The sequence below is a fragment of the Radiomyces spectabilis genome (genome assembly GCF_025331425.1).
Source record: "Radiomyces spectabilis strain NRRL 2753 chromosome Unknown BYT42scaffold_4, whole genome shotgun sequence".
Taxonomy (NCBI): Eukaryota; Fungi; Mucoromycota; class Mucoromycetes; order Mucorales; family Radiomycetaceae; genus Radiomyces; species Radiomyces spectabilis.
Genome location: NW_026251929.1, coordinates 2138146 through 2155626, shown reverse-complemented (window position 1 = coordinate 2155626; position 17481 = coordinate 2138146). Strand labels below are relative to the sequence as shown.

The 17481-nt window shown below is 43.0% G+C and overlaps 7 protein-coding genes across 7 annotated transcripts; 6 read left to right on the top strand and 1 right to left on the bottom strand.

The window, feature by feature from the left end:
* The first annotated feature begins 97 nt into the window (after positions 1-97).
* On the top strand, positions 98-3310 carry BYT42DRAFT_564256 (uncharacterized protein). Its single transcript, XM_051567705.1, has one exon. The coding sequence runs from the start codon at positions 189-191 to the stop codon at positions 3180-3182; it is 2994 nt and encodes a 997-aa protein (XP_051425660.1). The 5' UTR covers positions 98-188; the 3' UTR covers positions 3183-3310.
* Positions 3311-6385: 3075 nt separating this feature from the next.
* Positions 6386-8401, top strand: BYT42DRAFT_512800 (S-adenosyl-L-methionine-dependent methyltransferase). Its single transcript, XM_051565172.1, has 6 exons — positions 6386-6730; positions 6862-7094; positions 7193-7208; positions 7309-7417; positions 7501-7543; positions 7608-8401. The coding sequence occupies exons 1-6, from the start codon at positions 6507-6509 to the stop codon at positions 7925-7927; spliced, it is 945 nt and encodes a 314-aa protein (XP_051425659.1). The 5' UTR covers positions 6386-6506; the 3' UTR covers positions 7928-8401.
* A 180-nt stretch (positions 8402-8581) lies between these two features.
* On the bottom strand, positions 8582-11217 carry BYT42DRAFT_564248 (WD40-repeat-containing domain protein). Its single transcript, XM_051567704.1, has 10 exons — positions 10667-11217; positions 10445-10604; positions 10089-10357; positions 9867-10024; positions 9643-9784; positions 9362-9581; positions 9161-9260; positions 8963-9096; positions 8845-8907; positions 8582-8781 (listed from the first exon to the last, which is right to left on the bottom strand). The coding sequence occupies exons 1-10, from the start codon at positions 10802-10804 to the stop codon at positions 8696-8698; spliced, it is 1470 nt and encodes a 489-aa protein (XP_051425658.1). The 5' UTR covers positions 10805-11217; the 3' UTR covers positions 8582-8695.
* A 499-nt stretch (positions 11218-11716) lies between these two features.
* BYT42DRAFT_564245 (40S ribosomal protein S29) lies at positions 11717-12455 on the top strand. The gene is made up of 3 exons (XM_051567703.1): positions 11717-11809; positions 11999-12098; positions 12176-12455. The coding sequence occupies exons 1-3, from the start codon at positions 11748-11750 to the stop codon at positions 12182-12184; spliced, it is 171 nt and encodes a 56-aa protein (XP_051425657.1). The 5' UTR covers positions 11717-11747; the 3' UTR covers positions 12185-12455.
* A 76-nt stretch (positions 12456-12531) lies between these two features.
* Positions 12532-13794, top strand: BYT42DRAFT_281537 (uncharacterized protein). Its single transcript, XM_051562841.1, has 4 exons — positions 12532-12736; positions 12805-12948; positions 13037-13159; positions 13238-13794. Exons 1-4 carry the CDS (start codon positions 12671-12673, stop codon positions 13505-13507), a joined length of 603 nt encoding a protein of 200 aa, XP_051425656.1. The 5' UTR covers positions 12532-12670; the 3' UTR covers positions 13508-13794.
* A 431-nt stretch (positions 13795-14225) lies between these two features.
* Positions 14226-15186, top strand: BYT42DRAFT_564238 (uncharacterized protein). The gene is made up of 3 exons (XM_051567702.1): positions 14226-14325; positions 14394-14515; positions 14590-15186. Exons 1-3 carry the CDS (start codon positions 14298-14300, stop codon positions 14761-14763), a joined length of 324 nt encoding a protein of 107 aa, XP_051425655.1. The 5' UTR covers positions 14226-14297; the 3' UTR covers positions 14764-15186.
* Positions 15187-15326: 140 nt separating this feature from the next.
* On the top strand, positions 15327-16924 carry BYT42DRAFT_493779 (kinase-like domain-containing protein; the record flags this gene model as incomplete). Its single annotated transcript, XM_051564249.1, has 2 exons — positions 15327-16103; positions 16193-16924. 2 exons carry the CDS (start codon positions 15327-15329, stop codon positions 16922-16924), a joined length of 1509 nt encoding a protein of 502 aa, XP_051425654.1.
* Positions 16925-17481: the final 557 nt, after the last annotated feature.

The following is a 17481-nucleotide window of genomic DNA, read 5'->3' as shown; positions in this document are numbered from 1 at the left end:
ATGTTTGTGCATCTGATTGTTTTTTTATTTCATTGTTTCTGAAAAGTGAGATTGCGCGGAGTGTGAAATCGCTTACGCTTGCCAATCCCAGAAACGACTGTTTTTGATGAGGTTGGGATGTGGAAGGCCTCATTCTCTCTTTCTGATACAGAACGACGGCCGTTCCTTCAGCAGCTTTCGCTCTCGTCATGCCCGAAAGCCATGAGAACGCAGTCCTGTCAAATCAGGAGCTATGGAATCATGCCGTTTCAGCTTGTGAAACTGCTCTTGGTCTCCTCAAGATTTTCGAAAAACACGATTACTACCTTGTGGATAATGTCGTTGCATCCATAACGCAACTTCTCAGTGAAGGCCGACAATTGAACTCTTTGAAGAAGCACCACTCATCCCCAAAGAACGATCAACCATCTTCTCGTGAATCCTCGCCGCGAAAAGTGGCGGCCCCTTTGACGAATCAAGCCGAAAACTGGATTATCGACGATCCATCTACCGTGCGCATCAAAGTCAAAGGCGGTCAGGAAATAGTCGCCAAAGCCATCACCACCGTGGAAGGACTAAAGGCCATTGTCCCCGAGATGGAATCTAGCCCTTGCATCGGTCTCGACTGCGAATTTCAGTGTGTGAAAAAGAGTTTGCCAGAATTGAAACTTTTGCAAATTGGCGTGTCGGCCACTCGCGGATATGCCGTCGTCGTTGAAAAGATTGGTGTCGAAAACGTGAGGGAGGTGTTGATGAAACCTTTTGCGAATATACTCAACATGGTCGGCTGGGCTTTCCGTCCGGATGCGCAAGCCATTGAAACCGCATTACAAGGTGAATTTCTCGCGCCGGTGTTGGATCTGCAAACGAAATTGAAAAGTGTCGCACTTGAACAGATGAATTTGTGGAATGCCGTCACCAAGTTTTGTGGGAATTGGGAAGGATTGGATGAATTTCAGAAAGCAAAGACGCTTGGGCGCACCTTCCAGTTTTCGGGTCCGGATTGCGTTTGGATGCAGGATCCGCTTCCTGTGAACGCCCTTGTATACTCGGTTTTTGATGTTGTCAGCTTGGTCGCACTTTGGGAACGTACCCAAAATTATCCTGAAAAGGAAGCTCACTATTGGCCCTTTAATATCTATCGCGAATCAAATCCAAAAGCACTGGACCGGTGGTACAAATCGCGTGCGATGATACGATCTCCTCCCCACAGTGGGAATGCCAAGCCGACCGAATCGCCTCCACCGACCCGTGCTTCACCACCGAACAGACCGAGTTGGAGAAACACGAAGCAGACAGCTGCATCGTTATCAAAGACGAGTATGACTAAATACGAGGATCTGGAATTCGAAGCGGGCACCCAGGAAGCGATTCGACGTTCACTGACTGATCTGGAAAATCAAAAACGAGCCCAAGCTGGAAAGGATCGCGTCATTACCACACTATCCGTTGCCGAAGAACAAGCTGCCGATACTTTCTCATCGACTGCGCCCGAAAATATCGCTCCAGCCTCGACATCCACCCCTACGCGTTTCGATCAACCTACAAAGAAGCACCAAGTGAGCCAGGTCGAAGAGGTCACTTACAACGCCGGTCCCATTCGAACTGAAGACACCACACCCGAAGCTTCTTCAACCATCCCTCATTTCGCCGAACCTTCTCCCAGCAAGGGAAAACACAAGAATGATTTGCATGTGCTGGACATTGGCAAAGATTCCTGGGGTGAATACTATGGATCAGAGTCCACCAGCCAAGAATCGTTAACATGGGGTGATCGATCCGAAAAGGGCATTCCGGCAACGAACGAATCAACGCATCATCACCCCAGATCAAGATCCTCGACCCCATTCTCTTCCGCCCAGCGCTCTGCCCGCTCGTCGATGCCAAGTTCTCCAAAGACAGGTTCAGCTTCGGTGTCCTCCTCGCCGCCCGTGAAATTCAAAGAAACTGCGGTAGACAAAGCAAGACTGAGAGAAATGATGATGAACCCTCAATCGCCATACCGCAGTCCAGCCACCATAAACCATGGTGCTACACCCAGCAATACGGCTACATTTGCATGGCAAGCGCCACTTCAAGGTGAAATGGATGATAACACGTGGAAGGAACTTGTCAATGATTCCATTGCACAGTGGCAAAAAGGTCACGACGTAGCACTGGAGGTCATTACTGAAAAAGAAAAGACACAAACGCCCGCTCAGCCTGTGGAAACGCCTCAGCCTACTCCCGCGCCTGCCGGGATTGAAGTCGTGAATGAGAACGCCGACGGCTGGAATGTGGAAGACGTTCGACCGAATACCATGCAGATGCCTCTGCGAGTAGTACCGAAATACAAGAAAAAGTATCGCGGACCCAAACTCGAAAATCCCAATGAATACGACGAATACGATGATTACACCGACGAAGATTATATTCATTCTGCCGAAGAACCAGACTCTCCCACGGACAATGACGACGACGAAACTCAAGTTTCAATGTACGAAAAGACACTCAAGGATGAAAAATTTCTTTCCGCCGATCCTTCTCTCAAGATTCATCTTATCAAATCTGTGGAAGAAATGGAGTCTCTGCCGTCCAAGAGTGCCGCTGGAGCTACTGAGGATTTAACGATTGCTATCACGTATCATCTTTACAATGTCCCTGGACGTTCTGGACAACAGAAAAGCTTATTGCTCAAAGCACTGCAACTGTACGTCTACAACACGGGTGATTCCTACAGCATTCTCGTCAATCATGCTTGTCGTATGCAAGAAAAGCTGAAGGATTCCAAGCTGAAATATCTTTTATGCGATCCGAGTGTGAAGCGTATACACTGGGGCCTAGGGTTCATACAAAGTCAATTGAAAAGTGCGCTTGATTTTGACATTGGACCGTCTTTGGATGTATCGTTAAAGTTAACAGGGGCAGAACAGATGGACGTCAAGTACAGCTATGCCGTGGAGAAATACCTTGTCGACTGGCCCGATCTGGATCTTTACCGCACAGCTAAAACATTACACGAACAAAATAACCCAAAGTCTTTCTCCAGCTCTTTATGGGACAGAAAGAACATACCAGACTCGCTTCTCAGTTTCAGTGCGTTCCAAGGCATGGTTCTCATGCAGCTGTATCGTCAAGTCTGTGATTTGAAGATACCCGATTCTACAGATTTTATGTGGCCTAAACCTGCTTCAGAAAATGGGGTTCGGGATCATCGAGATTAACTTTGTGTACTTGTAAATAATATAGCATCTTTTCGACCGAAGCATTTGATATCGTCTCTCCATTTACATAATGTTTTTATTTGTGTGTTTAAATTGATTAATAATGAATATCTTTTTTTGGGCGTTTTATCCACCCTGTAAACCGTTGTAAAAGGGAAGGTCCGCTGGGTTTCAGTGAAGCTTTGCAATTGGCTTTTTACTTTTTACACCCCTCCGCTTTTTTACAAGGTTCTGTCACTGCTGTGAGATAGTGCATAAAAAAACTGGGCTTCTTATCATTTTTATCAATTTTTATCCTGCCACAACAATCAATAATTTGCATCATGCGTTGTCGTTGTGGAAGTACAAGTCACCAAAGAGTCTCGAGCTCACGGTGTCCCTTGAACCCAAGGAATACAACTGCAGAGCAGGTGGTCCAAGAGCCGCAGTTTATTACTGAGCAGGTTATCCAAGGACCACAGCAGATTGAAGTTTCTTCACAATGTAAACATTTCTCTTGATGATTTTTTTTCTAAAGATGCATATTTCTCAACTCTTCAAAGACCATACCAGGTGTTGCCAATGTGGGCGTACGGATAAAAGCTGCGGCAGTCGTTTCCAGTATATCCCGTCTTCGTCGGTTGTTTGTGACCCTTTTTGATTTGGGGTCACCCTGACGATCCTGGGCTTCTGTGGGATACCTTTGCTGAGCAGCTCTGTCTCGATTATCAATACCAATATTGATCCCGCGAACAGGAGCCAGATATCCCTCTATGTAGAGCGCGAGCTCTGTTGCATATTGATCGTCTCCTTTCTCGTCACGGAAAATCGCTGGCCGATTTTCTGTCTACTTCACTTATACCTGGCACGCAGAGCGACTACGCAATGTTCCAGCAGCTCCTCGATACCGGAGATACATCAACTAAATCTTAACGAAAAATCAACCGGAATGGAAGCTTATTGACAAAAGATTTCGAGTTAAGAACCATCAAGCGAGACCTTTGGATACACAAATTCGAGTGCGGAGTTTTGAATATTGCAAATGGAGCATTCCATTCTAAACACATCTTAATCAGCTACTATTCCCACTAGCCTCAAAGTAACAACAAACTACAGACCGAAAGAGCAGAACTTTGTGATCTTTAAGATTAACACGCGCTGCTAGTCTACATAATTAAATTTTGGGAAATAGCGATTTGTAAATCACATGATCTACACTAAGTTATCAGGACCTGTTAAACCTTTCTTTTTATCTTCCAACCATGCCTCGCTGCCCACTTTCACGATAATAGGCGAAACAATCAGCAGCAAGATTCCGTTTGAGCCAGTTGTGATCAAACAGAGCATCGTCGTATTTCAAATAAAAATGTGAGTAGAGCTCTTTTTGAAGAAAGGTGGTTGACGATACGACTGGCGTCTTTGTAGCATCATTCAATTTGTTTTTTTTTTTTTGTCAGTTATACTGTATATGTCCTTTCATTCTCTTCATTTTATAATAATCGAGAGGTCGGTGTTCATCTTTTTTTTTCCGGTACACCATTTGGTTCAAAGGCAAGTCCATTTCTTTTCCTTTGCTATGATGTAATGAACGTATACTAGTTCAACATTCTTCAATGTCATATAATCCAAGTCATGTCAGCGATCAATGGCTATTGAAAACTCAAATAACAAAGGTAAAATATCTTAACGAAGTTTGAATCAATCAAAGAGCTTACTAACTCATTTTTTTTAAGTACCCAACATACCCACACATCTTCTAAATCTATCATAGCCTGGGCGGGATGGAACTGAGGGGGACAATCAGTGCTGCTTTGCGCGTGCTCAGAAACAACTCACGTTGCATGGTATTGCCATAAGGTTGTCATTAATATACCAAAGTCTGTCAAGAGTTTTCGCCCAGGTTATGCCGTGTATGCGTTAGGCTTTTTGTCTGACGAAAGTCGCTCGATGTAAGGGGTGGCCTCCGGTGTCAGGCCCGCATCCATTGCACAGCGGGTGTGCGGCTTGTTAATAATGAGAAGCACACACGATGTTGATGCATTCTCTTTCTGAATTCGCGAGTCATTTTCTCTTTATTTTACTGCCAAATTTCATCCTTGAAGCTTCCCATTAGGAAAAAGGACAACCGTATTGGCAGCCAAATACATATAATGAGATGTAAATCCGTGCACCCGTTGCGAGCTTGTTTTATTTTTCGCGAGAAATCCCATCACTGGGGTTGGTTGGGATAAGATAGCCCAGGGTTATAGTAGCATCAACACGGACCATGTTTTTCGTGCAGCTGTTCATTACTGATTTTAGAAAAGTAGAAGACGCAATATTCGGAGCTAACGGTATTGCGAAGCTTTTCTTTTCCTTTTGGTCTTGTAACAGCAACACAAAAGATTACCTAAACAAGTTGAACTTTTTTTTACCACCAAAAGAAAACGATAACCGAGACATTCGTTTGGTTTATCAGTGACGGGATAGATTTAGCGGGGAGATTTTTTCTCATGCTTCAGTAAATAGTACATAAATCATCCAAATGGGTTTCAGCCAAAGCAGCCTAACGCAAGACAATTCACTGGTCTTTTTTTCCTCTTGGGAAGCTCCTGGAGGGTGAATCGCGCATTTATGGTTCTGCAAAAGGCAAGCTTGTGTCACGTCATCGAACGGGTTAGGTGAATACAAAGCATATTTTTGAATTGGAGCTGTCCGCATGATAGGATTTTCCTTTGTACTCACAAAGTACCATTGATTTTTAATACCGCGACTATTTAAGACTTTGGATGTTGACAATTCATTTATGAGCAAAGCCCCAAAAACGTCGATGGAGAAGAAAGCAGTTGCTTCAACAGTTAACTTTAAAATATGTGAGCAACATGATGCCGGGCCACCTAACCGACGTTGAAATAAAACAAATGAAGAAGGCAACGCAGCGAATGATGACGCTGATGCCTTTGAGAATGGTTTATTACCTTATTGCATGATACAAGAAAGTAAGTGAAAAAGAATGACTCTTACAAAAGAGTAAAAAAAAAAAAAAGAGTTGGACAGGGTGAGAGAAAGTGAAAAGAGACACTGAGAAAAAAGATATATGAAAACCCAGTTCTCGGACTCGCCGGGATAAGAAAAAAAAAGAAAAGTACCTTCATTGTCTGGTTGTGCATCTCAGGCGGCAGTGAGTTCCACGAAAAAAAAAAAAGGAACTCCGTTTTTTATTTTGGCTTTTTCTCCTTTATCATCTCTCTTTTTCTTTTTCGTCCGTTTTCCTATTCTCTTTCTTCATCCACCCCTTCCTTCTTCCTTTGGCTACATTTTATTTAACCTTTTTTCTAAATATCGTTTATAGCCTATCATTCGACTATGGGAGGTAATTTATCCCGCCATCAAATTGATTGCCAACGTATCAAGCCGAAAACAGCACGTGAAACGCATGAAAAACATCCAGTGGCAGTAAAAAACGTTCGCATCATCGATGGACGTACTTATCATGCCGTCGATGGCAGCAGTTACATCCTTCCGCGGGACGATATCGAGATCGACCGAATGCATGAAGAGCATTTTGTTACCAAGGAATTGTTGGGATGGTAATATGCAAAAAAAAAAAAAAAAAAAAAAAAAAAAAAAAAAGCAATGGCGATGAAAAAAAAAAAAAGCCGTATCCAACCGACATTGATGCAATTAAAACGCTAAACAACCATCATTTGGAAAATTTTAGCAATGTCATGTCGGAAGCTCTCAAATGTCTTCACTTCCAGGGCGGATTAAGTGTACTGGACGTTTGTTGTGGCCCTGCGACTTGGCTTTGCGAAACTAGTTTGGAATACCCTACTTGCCAGTTTAGCGGTGTTGACATGTGTAATGTGTGGCCGCAAGTCATTCGACCCGTCAATCTCAATTTCACCGAAGCCAATATCTTGCGTGGATTACCTTATGCCGATACTTCTTTTGGTAAGCTTGGGGGAAAAATAAGCATTCAATTGCAGACTACTGCACTAAGAAAGAACAGCGTGCTCATTAACTTGACGAATTCAATTGGGCAAGATTAGACTTTGTGCAAATCAGGTAACCCATCAGTCCAACTTGACAATCCGATTATTCCTCGGGTTACATGCAACATACACGAAAAGGAACTCACCCAAACTTTGGTTGACAAATTGATCAGATTTGTCGGGCTTGCATTTAAAACTGACGAATGGCCATTCATTATGTCGGAGATCCGCCGAGTATTGAAGGATGGCGGATGTTTCCAGTGTGTGGAACTTGACATGAGAGTAAGCTACTCTATTTTTTTTTTATTTTTTTTTTGAATTTCCGTAGGAGATAAAATGGTTTTAATTCTTTTTTGATTTATCAGATTACTACGGAGGACAGCGGAGCACGAAACTGGGGAGCGAAATGTAAGTGATCAACTTTTTGTGCACTGCAAAATGGACAGTATCATGGTTAACGCGAGCGCTGTAGTTGAGCAATTCTGTTTATCCCAAGGATTGGATTTGGCTGCAGGTGCGAAAATAGGAATGATGCTGGGTGATGCCGGCATGCCGATTTTGCAGAGTGAATACCGTGAGATTTCTATCGGATGGGGTGGTCCTCTCGGTGAAGCCTATGGTAATCTCTATAAATCTACTCTTCTTGCCATCGCGCCTTTCTTCCGACCGTTCTTATCCATCACCCAAAAAGAATACGAAGAGTATCTTCACGAGGCATGCCTAGGTTTAGCCCAATCCAAAGGCTTTATGGGCCTTTATGCATTCCTGGCTCAAAAACCTCTAGATGATTAACTCCCATATTCGCCTGTTTATGGTTGATTCCACCTTTTTTTTTTTTATCTCCTTCTCCTTCTTTGATTTATACCACGCATGATCAGCTACTGAAAGCTATTCAATGTACCAAAATCAGCAATTTCCGACATCCAGAACAAACGGAAAATAACTCCTTATTTCCGTGCCTTCATTGGTGCTATGTATCATATGTATCTTACGGCTTTTTTTTCTATACTCTTTTGTTCATCGTCGAATGTGACCTTTTTTTTTCTTCATTACCATTCATTTGCCCTCTTATCCACCCGCTCCCGCTACGGACATAACAATCCTCACAATGTTCTGTTTATATCGATAGATTCATTCTTGCCTAGTAAAAACCATGATTTAATTTTTTTTCCCTGGCTGCTCAGCTTGTTACAGTATACAGTATACAGTATACAATTCCAAACATTTGAATGAGATAATTCTGTGGTCCAGTGTTTTTGAAGCGCATTTTCTTTTCATTTTTGTAATGTCGTTGCCTTCTCGGAACTCCAATTTAATTGCACCACAATGTTTTCAAGAAAAAAGCGTTCCTCATGGACAAATTTAACCCCATCGATTCACATTGGTCTTACTCGTCCCACAGCAGCGTCCTTCCCATTTTCAAACATTAACTGAATATTCAATCATGTGGTTATTGGTGCAAAAATTGTGGAAAAAAAAAGAAATGCTTTCCGGAAAAAAGTGCATGCATTAATTGTTTAGAGACAGGTTGGGGCGTAACTTTGGGGCATTTCTCCCTGTTCATTGGTCGGTCATTCCGACATCTAAATCTTTTTCAATATGATCGTCCTCGGTGTTCTTGTAGGTATACACTTTCACAAAACCATCTATACAAAAAAGCATGAGTTTAGTTCATGGAATGCAACTAAAATAAGAACTCTCATAGTTACCATCACCACATGAAAAGATTAACGGACGGTAAGGGTGGAAGACGACATCGCGTACTTCGATATCTGTGAACTTAAGTTAGTACGATCAACCGAAACTTGAGTAACAATTTTTGCTCACCTTCATGATCTTTGAGAATCGCTGTCAAATGCCCGGTCAGGATATTGAATACAAATATCTGTCCGTAAATAGTGGGGGCCAAGATATATCGACCGTTGGATGTGATCTTGACAAGCCAAGAATTGGCGTGATAGCTAACAGATGACATAAACGCATGAGATTTTCGTTTCCCCAACGCCATTTTGCTTTACAACTTACTCTTCATGACTGAATCTCTTGGTTTCTTCCAGTTCAAATTTTCCGCCAGTCTCCTTGGGGTATATCAGTTTGTGTAATGTGCAAGTATTTGGTTTGGAAGCTTTTCCAATGAAAATGACAAAACAACAGTTGGAATCAGTCGCTGTGTATCTTCAAAATCCTGTTTTCCTCCTCCCCCCAAGCATGCTTGATAATACTCACAAACACCGTCACTGACATCGCACATTTCAGCGCCTCTACTGATGAACCACGCGTAATCTTGCTTTGAGTCCTGATCCATTTTGTCTACTTGTGTCTCGTTGTCTTCTTCTTTCTTGACTGTTTCATTTTGTTGCTGCATATATGCATCCTCATCGAGCCAGCGAATAAATTTGCCGCAATCACAATAAGATGAATACATGTCTTCGAAAGTTTGTAAAAGCTAAAACAATAATTCCCTTAGGACACGGCTGCCAACACTCTATCGTTTGGGGGCATCTTACCATATTGTCTTCAAAGTCATACAGTCGCAAATGCTCATCACATGCCGCCAAGAAGTATTTGTTGCCCGTGTTTGGTACAAAGGACACGGTAAATGCCATGCAGGTAACGCCGTCCTCCATATTACTTGAATCCAACAGAGTTCTAGATATCAACTTTATCAGTATCCCGTTCCAGACCTACCACCATCGTCCCATTTTTTGATTCAAAACAGATGTTGACTTACGTCCAATCCGAAGCCATGTGCCACTTTCGGATATAGCCATCCTGACTAGTGGAGATGTAGTAGTTTTCGCCTTTAAATTTCACAGTCTTGATGCATAGAATTTCTTCCGTGTGGCCTTCCAATTTAGCAATCACTGTGCAGGTCTCTAAATTGAATATCTGACAAAAAATGGGTGAGTTCCATTATCCCGCGTACACGTCGTTACGGTACTTGCGCTCCTACCTTGATAGGACAAGGCAAGATATGATTGTCCTCATCTTCGGCTGACCATCGATGTCGGTCCTTCAATTTACCGCCAACCACCATCAACTCTTGCGTCTCGGATACGAATTTGCCGCAGTAGAACTCGTCAATGTTTGCTTCTTCACTGTCACGAAGTTTGCGAACAAGCTTAAAGTCGTTCTCAATGTCCCAGATTTTGCAAGCACCAATATTTGAAAATGTCGCAAGCAGCGTACCATCCGTGGATAACGCCATACTGGTGATGGGAGCTTCAAAGAAAAATTCACGGATGTTAACATCATTCTGCCGCTGGTTCATATACTTTTGTCATATCTCTTATAAAAAAAAAAATGTACCTTGATCGCTTATGTTGCAAGCAACCGCTTCCACGTGATTATCTTCGTTGATGGCGTCAATCATATGGTACTCTGTATCAGCATGATGTGTCCAATAGCTGTCCGGATAATCCGCAGCGAGTTGTTTAACATAGGCAGGGTCGAATTCGATCTTTTTGACCTGTATTGGAACGCGTCAGTATTCAAAATGAACCTTCAGTCACCATCTTCTACTTTTATGACCTTTTTTCCTTTATCCAATTTCGTCTGGACCAACTTTGTGTCTGGTTTGCTGGGTGCTGCTTTCTTAGCAGCCGGCTTGCGGCGAGTTTTGCGTTTGGAAGTTTCTGTTCCGCTGTTATCACCAGTATCCACGTCCATGTCGTCGGTGCTTTTCGTTTTTTTGACGCGCGATCGGGTGGATCCTGCACGAGAACGTGCTGTCGCTTTTCCTTTGCGCTTCGGACTGGCTTTTATGGGCTGCGTATATTCATCAGCTTCGTCCAACAAATCGTCCGTGTCCACACCGTCGATATCGTCGTCAGCCATGGTCGCTTTGCATCCATTGGCTGCAAGTTCTTTTCCTGAATTTCCTTCAGATGCATCTTTCACATCAGCAGCGGTCTCTTTCGACTCGTCAGCAGCTTTTTCAACAGCAACGGGTGTGGCAACTTCGTCAATGACAATGTCTTGTTCGCTATGATCTGACATGGCGGACGTTAAAACAATAAGTAAAAAGAGGAAACTGAAAAAACGCGTTGTCGCGTGAAAAAAGTCGTTGCAATAATTTTCTCTCTGAGATTTAGTGACGCGTAGAAGCACCGTCACAATGTGCCCTTCCAAGAAGTCCATACCTTTTCCTAAGTGAATCCGCTTTTTCCCACTCAAGTACACCAGCTCTCCTGTATCTTAGAGATAATCTTTCTACCGATAGCATACCCTTTTTGTTAAAACGAGTGCAGCGATACGAATTGTGCCTGAGAAACTGCGCGTCAAGTCATTGAAAAAAAAATCACAGTGCGCTATCATTTTTACAGACATAATTCAATTCCATAAATTGCATTTTAAAATCAATGAATGTTAAGATGATTGCTTGATCGCTTGCATAAAATGCCTCTTGAACTCTTCGAACCCATCTTGGATGGACTTCTTTGGAACAGAGTGGCGGAGAAACGAAAAAAAAGCGTCACAAAATGGTGACATCAGCAGCAAAATTTTTTTTGTCAATGGGCGGAGACCAGAAGTATGTATTTTGATCCCTCAGCCAGTAGGGTAAAAATTTTCTCCTCCTCTTCTCTTTTTCGTTCGTGTCGAGAATTTAATCATGGCCCACGCTAACGTCTGGAACTCCCGCCCTAAGACCTACGGCAAGGGCTCTCGTCAGTGGTATGTTTGAATAGAACCAGTTATTCTGATGGGAAACCTTGGGCTTCGAATGGGAAATTCGTTTGAGGGAATGTTCGATGGAGCAGATTGGGGGGGAAGGAAGCCATGGAAACCAAAAAACGCAGACATGTCAATGGATATCTTTGTATGTGGACGTTGTCAGTCTTACCTGTGCTTCTTCTCTGATAGCCGTGTCTGCGCTCACCGTGCTGGTTTGATCCGCAAGTACAACCTCAACGTCTGCCGTCAGTGCTTCCGTGAATACGCCAGCGACATTGGTTTCCACAAGGTAAGCATGCTCGATGGGCATGTGGTTCAATGTCATGGAAGGAATTGTTTAACTGAACTGTTGTGGTTGGCAAATAGTACCGTTAAGGTGTACACTTCATGTCATCGATGGCTTTGGACAAGAGGCTGGCTTTGCCTTGACTGTTGATTCATTGTGGTCATTGTATGTTTTTTGTTCAATAAAATCAACATCAACCAAAAAGGATGGTTTTATTCTATTTTTTTTTTATATATACTTTATTGCAAAATTCGGATAGACAAAGAGGAGTCGGTCCATGTCCCCTTTTTTTTTTTCGTTGAAAGGCCCTACATTGTCACAATTACGGGATTTCTGCACGACATTGTTTTTCGGAACGCAAGTTTTTTTTTTTTTTTTTTTTAATAAACTTGGCTGTTCAGATCCTTGGTTCAGCACTCTTCCCTCTACCACTCATTTTTTTTTTTTTGTGCGGTGTGTGTGTGTGGTTTTTTTTTCTTGGATCAATCCCGTTCCTTATCGTTTCTTCATCCTTTATTTTTTTTTCCTAATATATTGTTTTTAAATCATACATTCCTTTCTCATACCATTACACTATGAATCTTAATCATACACACGTTACTGCCAATCCTATTGTGTTGACGTCCGTTATCATTGCCACTGTAAGCAATCGCACCTCTGTTTTGGCTGACAAAAAATGTGGAAAAAAGAAATTCTTACAAATGATTAGATTGGTTGGTTTGTCGCATTTGTGGGTTCATGTATTGCTGGTCTGCGTGGTGTAAGTTGGTGGATCATCATCTATGAACTTCTTTTACTGCTTGGTCTGTTCTTGGTGCTCTGGAAATCCGTGTTTCATCATTATCGCATCTTGGTAAATCGAGCAATTGCAATGGTTACATGCGACCTTTTTTTTTAGCTCATATTTCTCATTCTTGTGTTTAAAATAACAATGATGCTAGTTATCCGTGTTTCTGGCTGTCAGCATCGTTTTACTGACGAGTTACATCGACGCTTATCTGTATATGCATAAAAAAGGTACCACTGCCTGTGCGGCTGGCGCAGTAATGATGATCATCATGCAGGTAACTATCCTACACAACACGACACCCGAAAGAAAAAAAAAAAAAAAAAAGGCACGAATATGTAAACCACATCATTAGTTTTTCTGGGTTTTCATGGTGGGCAGTACCGAGGAATCATGGGTACTTCGTAATATCTATGGCCTTCGAGCGTCGTCTTCTGGTACTCCATCTGTAGTCACCATGCAAATGCAACAACACGGTAAAGAGAGCGCGATAGCATTGTCTTCAGCGGCTGGCGTGGCTCCCATAGGAGGTTATCCGTACCATACCGGATCCATGAATAGCGTGGCTCCTACTGTCGTCTTTGATCACAGAAACAACGCGGTGGCATTGCATAGCTGTAAGTGACACAAAAATCAACCCAAAAAGAAAGAGGGGTGGGGGTGGGGAGAGGAATCATAGGGTGACCACGGTCTAATTTATGTTGGATTAGATCAAGCGAATCCCGAGGATCCGAATGAGTTATCGTTTGCTAAAGATGAGGTACTCGAGATCATTGATCGGCGCGGCAATTGGTGGCAAGCGCGAAAGCACGACGGAACGATTGGTATTGTTCCCAGTAACTATGTGAGTGTGCTATAGCAGCAAAGAAACAGCGGATCATCCGTGAACTAAAGTTTCACTGACATTGAACTCCTTGATTCCTTAGTTTACTGCGTGATCCCCCTCCCCCTCATCCGTTCTCCTTTTGTTCCTTCGTCTTTCCCCCTCCTCAAGAAAACCCGCTTGCATATCAGCGTACCATTGTATTATCGTTCCCCTATTCCTTATTCCTCATTGATAAGGGAGCTTACATTAATCTTTTTTTTATATATTTACGCTTAAAATAGTTTAATCCTAGCGTATTTCTGATATTATTAAAATTTGCATATTCCTTCCTAAGATATCCCCATTCTCCATGGGGAGGAGGGGGTTTTGTTCTTTCCTTGCCGGACGATCCATTGATCCCTTTGCGGAAACCCGCTCCATTGGAATCGCGTCCAAAAAAAATTGTTCTATTGTCAAACCCCGACATTCGACGTCACCTCCAATGGCTGGCTCTTATTTCGGGGTCGTCGAGATTGGATGAGAAGTAAAAACAAAAAATAATAAGCCAACCAACCTTTTTCCTGACTTCTTTTTCGACCCACTTCACAGAATGGCTTCCGGTTACGGTTTGGATGGCGGTAATGTCTCGAGATAGGTCAAAAGCGAACCAACGAAACACTCTTGAACTGACGTGTTCATTCATCAGGTCGCGGACGCTGTTTTCACTTTTGGCAAGAATTCAACAAGTGCTACGCCAGCGCTGATTTCCCTCAACAATGTATTTCCCAGCGCGATGACTATCTCGAATGTCTTCACCATACCAAAGAGGTACGATTATAGCACCATGTCGTCCCCACGTGTTCGTTTGTTTCGATATAACTCAAAAACATGTTTATTGTCAGTTTGCTCGGATAACGCGTATCAAAACCGAAGAATTGAAGCAGGCTGAAAAGCGAAAGCAGGAAGAGGCTAAAGCGAAGCAAGCCGCACAAAACGCGGCCGAATCCAACTTGCCACGAATGAACATCATTGACGATAAACAATCAGCACCCGCCGCTGCTAATTCAGAGGCATAAGAAACATTTTTTTTGAATCAATTGATGACCCACTCTCCCTTAGCAAAAATAAAAAAGTAAAAAATTTCCATAGAAGAACCGATCAAAACAGGCAACTAGTGAAAATTCCCAAAATTGGGATTGCAAACAAAAGCGTTGCGATGATTGTTCGATGGCAACGGGGGAGGACGGTGTCTGTCGGATGATATTGGATGAGATTCGAACTTTTGTGCGGGGGTTATTGTGAATAACCGGATAACGAGCAATGACACATGACGGCTGTTCATTTTCCCCCACTCACCGCTTCGCAGGTGACGTTATGCGCAACCAATCGAAAGCCAAGCTTTGCCTTATTGGTGAAATCTCTTGTCCAGGCTTGGGGCTACTGAAAAAAAAAAAGTTTTAAGGCCATAGCTTTTTTTTATTATTATTTAATCCCATCAATCTTTATTGTATTAGTCTCTTTCTGTTCGTTTCTTCTTTCCTTCCTTCCACGTTTCGTTCTTTTTATTCCTCAAAACCTGTAGATGCCACCTACTGTCCCTATTGAACAAATGCCAGTGGCGGAAACGCCTCAGAAAAAAATGCAAATCGGAGACTCGTCATCGGAAACTACGTCTTCATCAGAGTTATCTCAAAAACAACAGGATCACCTTACGGTCCCCGAACCGCATCACCCTAATGATGAATATACGCCCAACACTTCAGCGTCAGCAACAACGCCAACTACAACGGAAGACGAGGACCTGAAGGATCATAAAAAGAAATCACCGCTTCCCCACTCTCCTCGTCGTAAATTGTCGGGACGTCTGGGACATCTGTTTCATCCATCCCCTCGTCATGCCAAGCAACCTGGAGATACCCGTGGCGACAGCAGTGCTTCCATTGAAAGTAGTGCCTCGGAATCCTCGTCCACTGGGGCCAAAATTAGTCGATCCTTTGGAAATTTGTTTGCCCACAGCAGCTGGAGAAAGCACCTGCAACATCATCACCTCCACCATCACCAGCACCAGGAGGAACCATGCTCTCCCTTTGCCGATGTACCGAGATTAGCCGAGAAATATGGCGATTATGTCAAGCCGGCCAAACCCTCTGGCAAAAACTCTGGAGCGACGAATAAACACAATATTGGAAGCGGAGCTACGGCTGTGATTCGTCTTGTGCAACCGCCCGATCATGGACCCATCTTGGCCGTAAAAGAATTCATGAAACGAGAAAAAAACGAAGACCAGCGAGAATACATGAAACGTATGCACAATGAATACTGCATCAGTAAAACGGCGAGTGGTCATCCCAATATCGTGGCAACCAAAGATCTGGTGCTTGACGAACATGATCGTTGGTGTTCTGTCATGGAATATGTATGTAAATTATCCAAATTTGATGAATTTTCTTTTTTTCTCTGTTTGCGTTGCATTTTTTCTCGGTATTAACTTTTATATATCATTAGTGTGACGGCGGAGATCTATTTAGTTTACTGACGGAGCGGCCTAATTTATCACTCATGGAGCAAGCATGTCTTTTCAAGCAACTGCTGCTTGGATTGCAACACTTGCATCATCTTGGGATCGCCCACCGTGACATTAAACCAGAGAATCTGTGCTTGACTGCCGGTGGCACTTTGAAAATTGCCGATTTTGGTGTAGCGGATGTAGTGCAAACCTGTTTCGAAAGAGAACCTCATTCTTGCTACAAATGGTGCGGATCCGAACCTTTCTGGAGCCCTGAAATGTGGACTCTCAAAGATGCCGAAACGGCCTATGACGGTCGAGCTTTAGATGTGTGGAGTGCAGCCATCACCTACTTCTGTATTCGTTTCCAAACGTTGCCGTTTAGCAATGCGTTTTATACCGAACATCCATGCAAAGCGCCTCCTGAAGGAGCGTCTACCGGATCCCCGGCTGCTGTGGCAGCTCAGGCAGCCGATGGTGGCGACCCGGCTTTTAGAAAATATATCCAACAACGAAAAGAGGATCCTATGCAATGCGATTTATGGCGCCAACCTGACGGCACCATGATGGCCGAAGAAGAACGTGAATGTTTATCTCATATGCTCGACCCCAATCCGGAAACACGTTGGACAATCGATCAAATCGTTGAATGTCCTTGGGTGCAAAAAGTTGAAATGTGCAATGATGGCGAACTTCCCAACGGATGGCGACATTATCATTGCTGCAAATAATCAGCATCCTTTGGTATATTTTGCTTTCCCCTAGTTTTTATTTTTACCGTTGTTTCTATATCTCCATGATATCTCTTTTATTTATAATAGTTTTATATATTGTACTTTGCTAAACAATAGATTGAGACGCTTTACCTTGTATGGCTGGATGAATATGGGACTAGTTTACAGGTGTAGTAAGCGTCAATAAGTTAACGGATTTCGGATAATTTGCCCTTATTGAGGTAGACTGTTGTCAGATGTAGAAGCCAGCTCTGCAAATTCTCACATGATCCCTTGTGATCATGCCCATCTGTCCCATAACAATACGATATACTACAAAAAACAAAGACATACTTCATCATATGTAGAGGTAAAACATATGCATCCGTTTGTATTGTGCTCGACTTTGGACAGTTGCTATATTTGTGTGAAAAAGGGTTATATTGGGAACCCTATAATTTCAAATGACAAAAGCGAATGTATATTTCACGGAGAAAGTTTGCATGAGCGGCTCATTCCAATTCCGAAATTCATCAGCGGGGAAATATGACGAAATTCTGGATGCATAATACGAG

Excerpts from the sequence above, each read along its gene's own strand:
- BYT42DRAFT_564256 (XM_051567705.1), top strand. The coding sequence starts at position 189 with ATGCCCGAAAGCCATGAGAACGCAGTCCTGTCAAATCAGGAGCTATGG.
- BYT42DRAFT_512800 (XM_051565172.1), top strand. The coding sequence starts at position 6,507 with ATGGGAGGTAATTTATCCCGCCATCAAATTGATTGCCAACGTATCAAG. Across the intron at positions 6,731-6,861 it reads ACCAAGGAATTGTTGGGATG|CAATGTCATGTCGGAAGCTC; the intron begins GTAATATGCAAA and ends GGAAAATTTTAG. Across the intron at positions 7,544-7,607 it reads ACGAAACTGGGGAGCGAAAT|TTGAGCAATTCTGTTTATCC; the intron begins GTAAGTGATCAA and ends CGAGCGCTGTAG.
- BYT42DRAFT_564248 (XM_051567704.1), bottom strand. The coding sequence starts at position 10,804 with ATGGACGTGGATACTGGTGATAACAGCGGAACAGAAACTTCCAAACGC. Across the intron at positions 9,785-9,866 it reads CACATGGCTTCGGATTGGAC|AACTCTGTTGGATTCAAGTA; the intron begins GTAAGTCAACAT and ends GTTGATATCTAG. Across the intron at positions 8,908-8,962 it reads GATTCTCAAAGATCATGAAG|ATATCGAAGTACGCGATGTC; the intron begins GTGAGCAAAAAT and ends TTAAGTTCACAG.
- BYT42DRAFT_564245 (XM_051567703.1), top strand. The coding sequence starts at position 11,748 with ATGGCCCACGCTAACGTCTGGAACTCCCGCCCTAAGACCTACGGCAAG. Across the intron at positions 11,810-11,998 it reads GGCAAGGGCTCTCGTCAGTG|CCGTGTCTGCGCTCACCGTG; the intron begins GTATGTTTGAAT and ends CTTCTCTGATAG.
- BYT42DRAFT_281537 (XM_051562841.1), top strand. The coding sequence starts at position 12,671 with ATGAATCTTAATCATACACACGTTACTGCCAATCCTATTGTGTTGACG. Across the intron at positions 12,737-12,804 it reads CGTCCGTTATCATTGCCACT|ATTGGTTGGTTTGTCGCATT; the intron begins GTAAGCAATCGC and ends ACAAATGATTAG. Across the intron at positions 12,949-13,036 it reads TTCATCATTATCGCATCTTG|TTATCCGTGTTTCTGGCTGT; the intron begins GTAAATCGAGCA and ends CAATGATGCTAG.
- BYT42DRAFT_564238 (XM_051567702.1), top strand. The coding sequence starts at position 14,298 with ATGGCTTCCGGTTACGGTTTGGATGGCG. Across the intron at positions 14,326-14,393 it reads CGGTTACGGTTTGGATGGCG|GTCGCGGACGCTGTTTTCAC; the intron begins GTAATGTCTCGA and ends TTCATTCATCAG. Across the intron at positions 14,516-14,589 it reads GTCTTCACCATACCAAAGAG|TTTGCTCGGATAACGCGTAT; the intron begins GTACGATTATAG and ends GTTTATTGTCAG.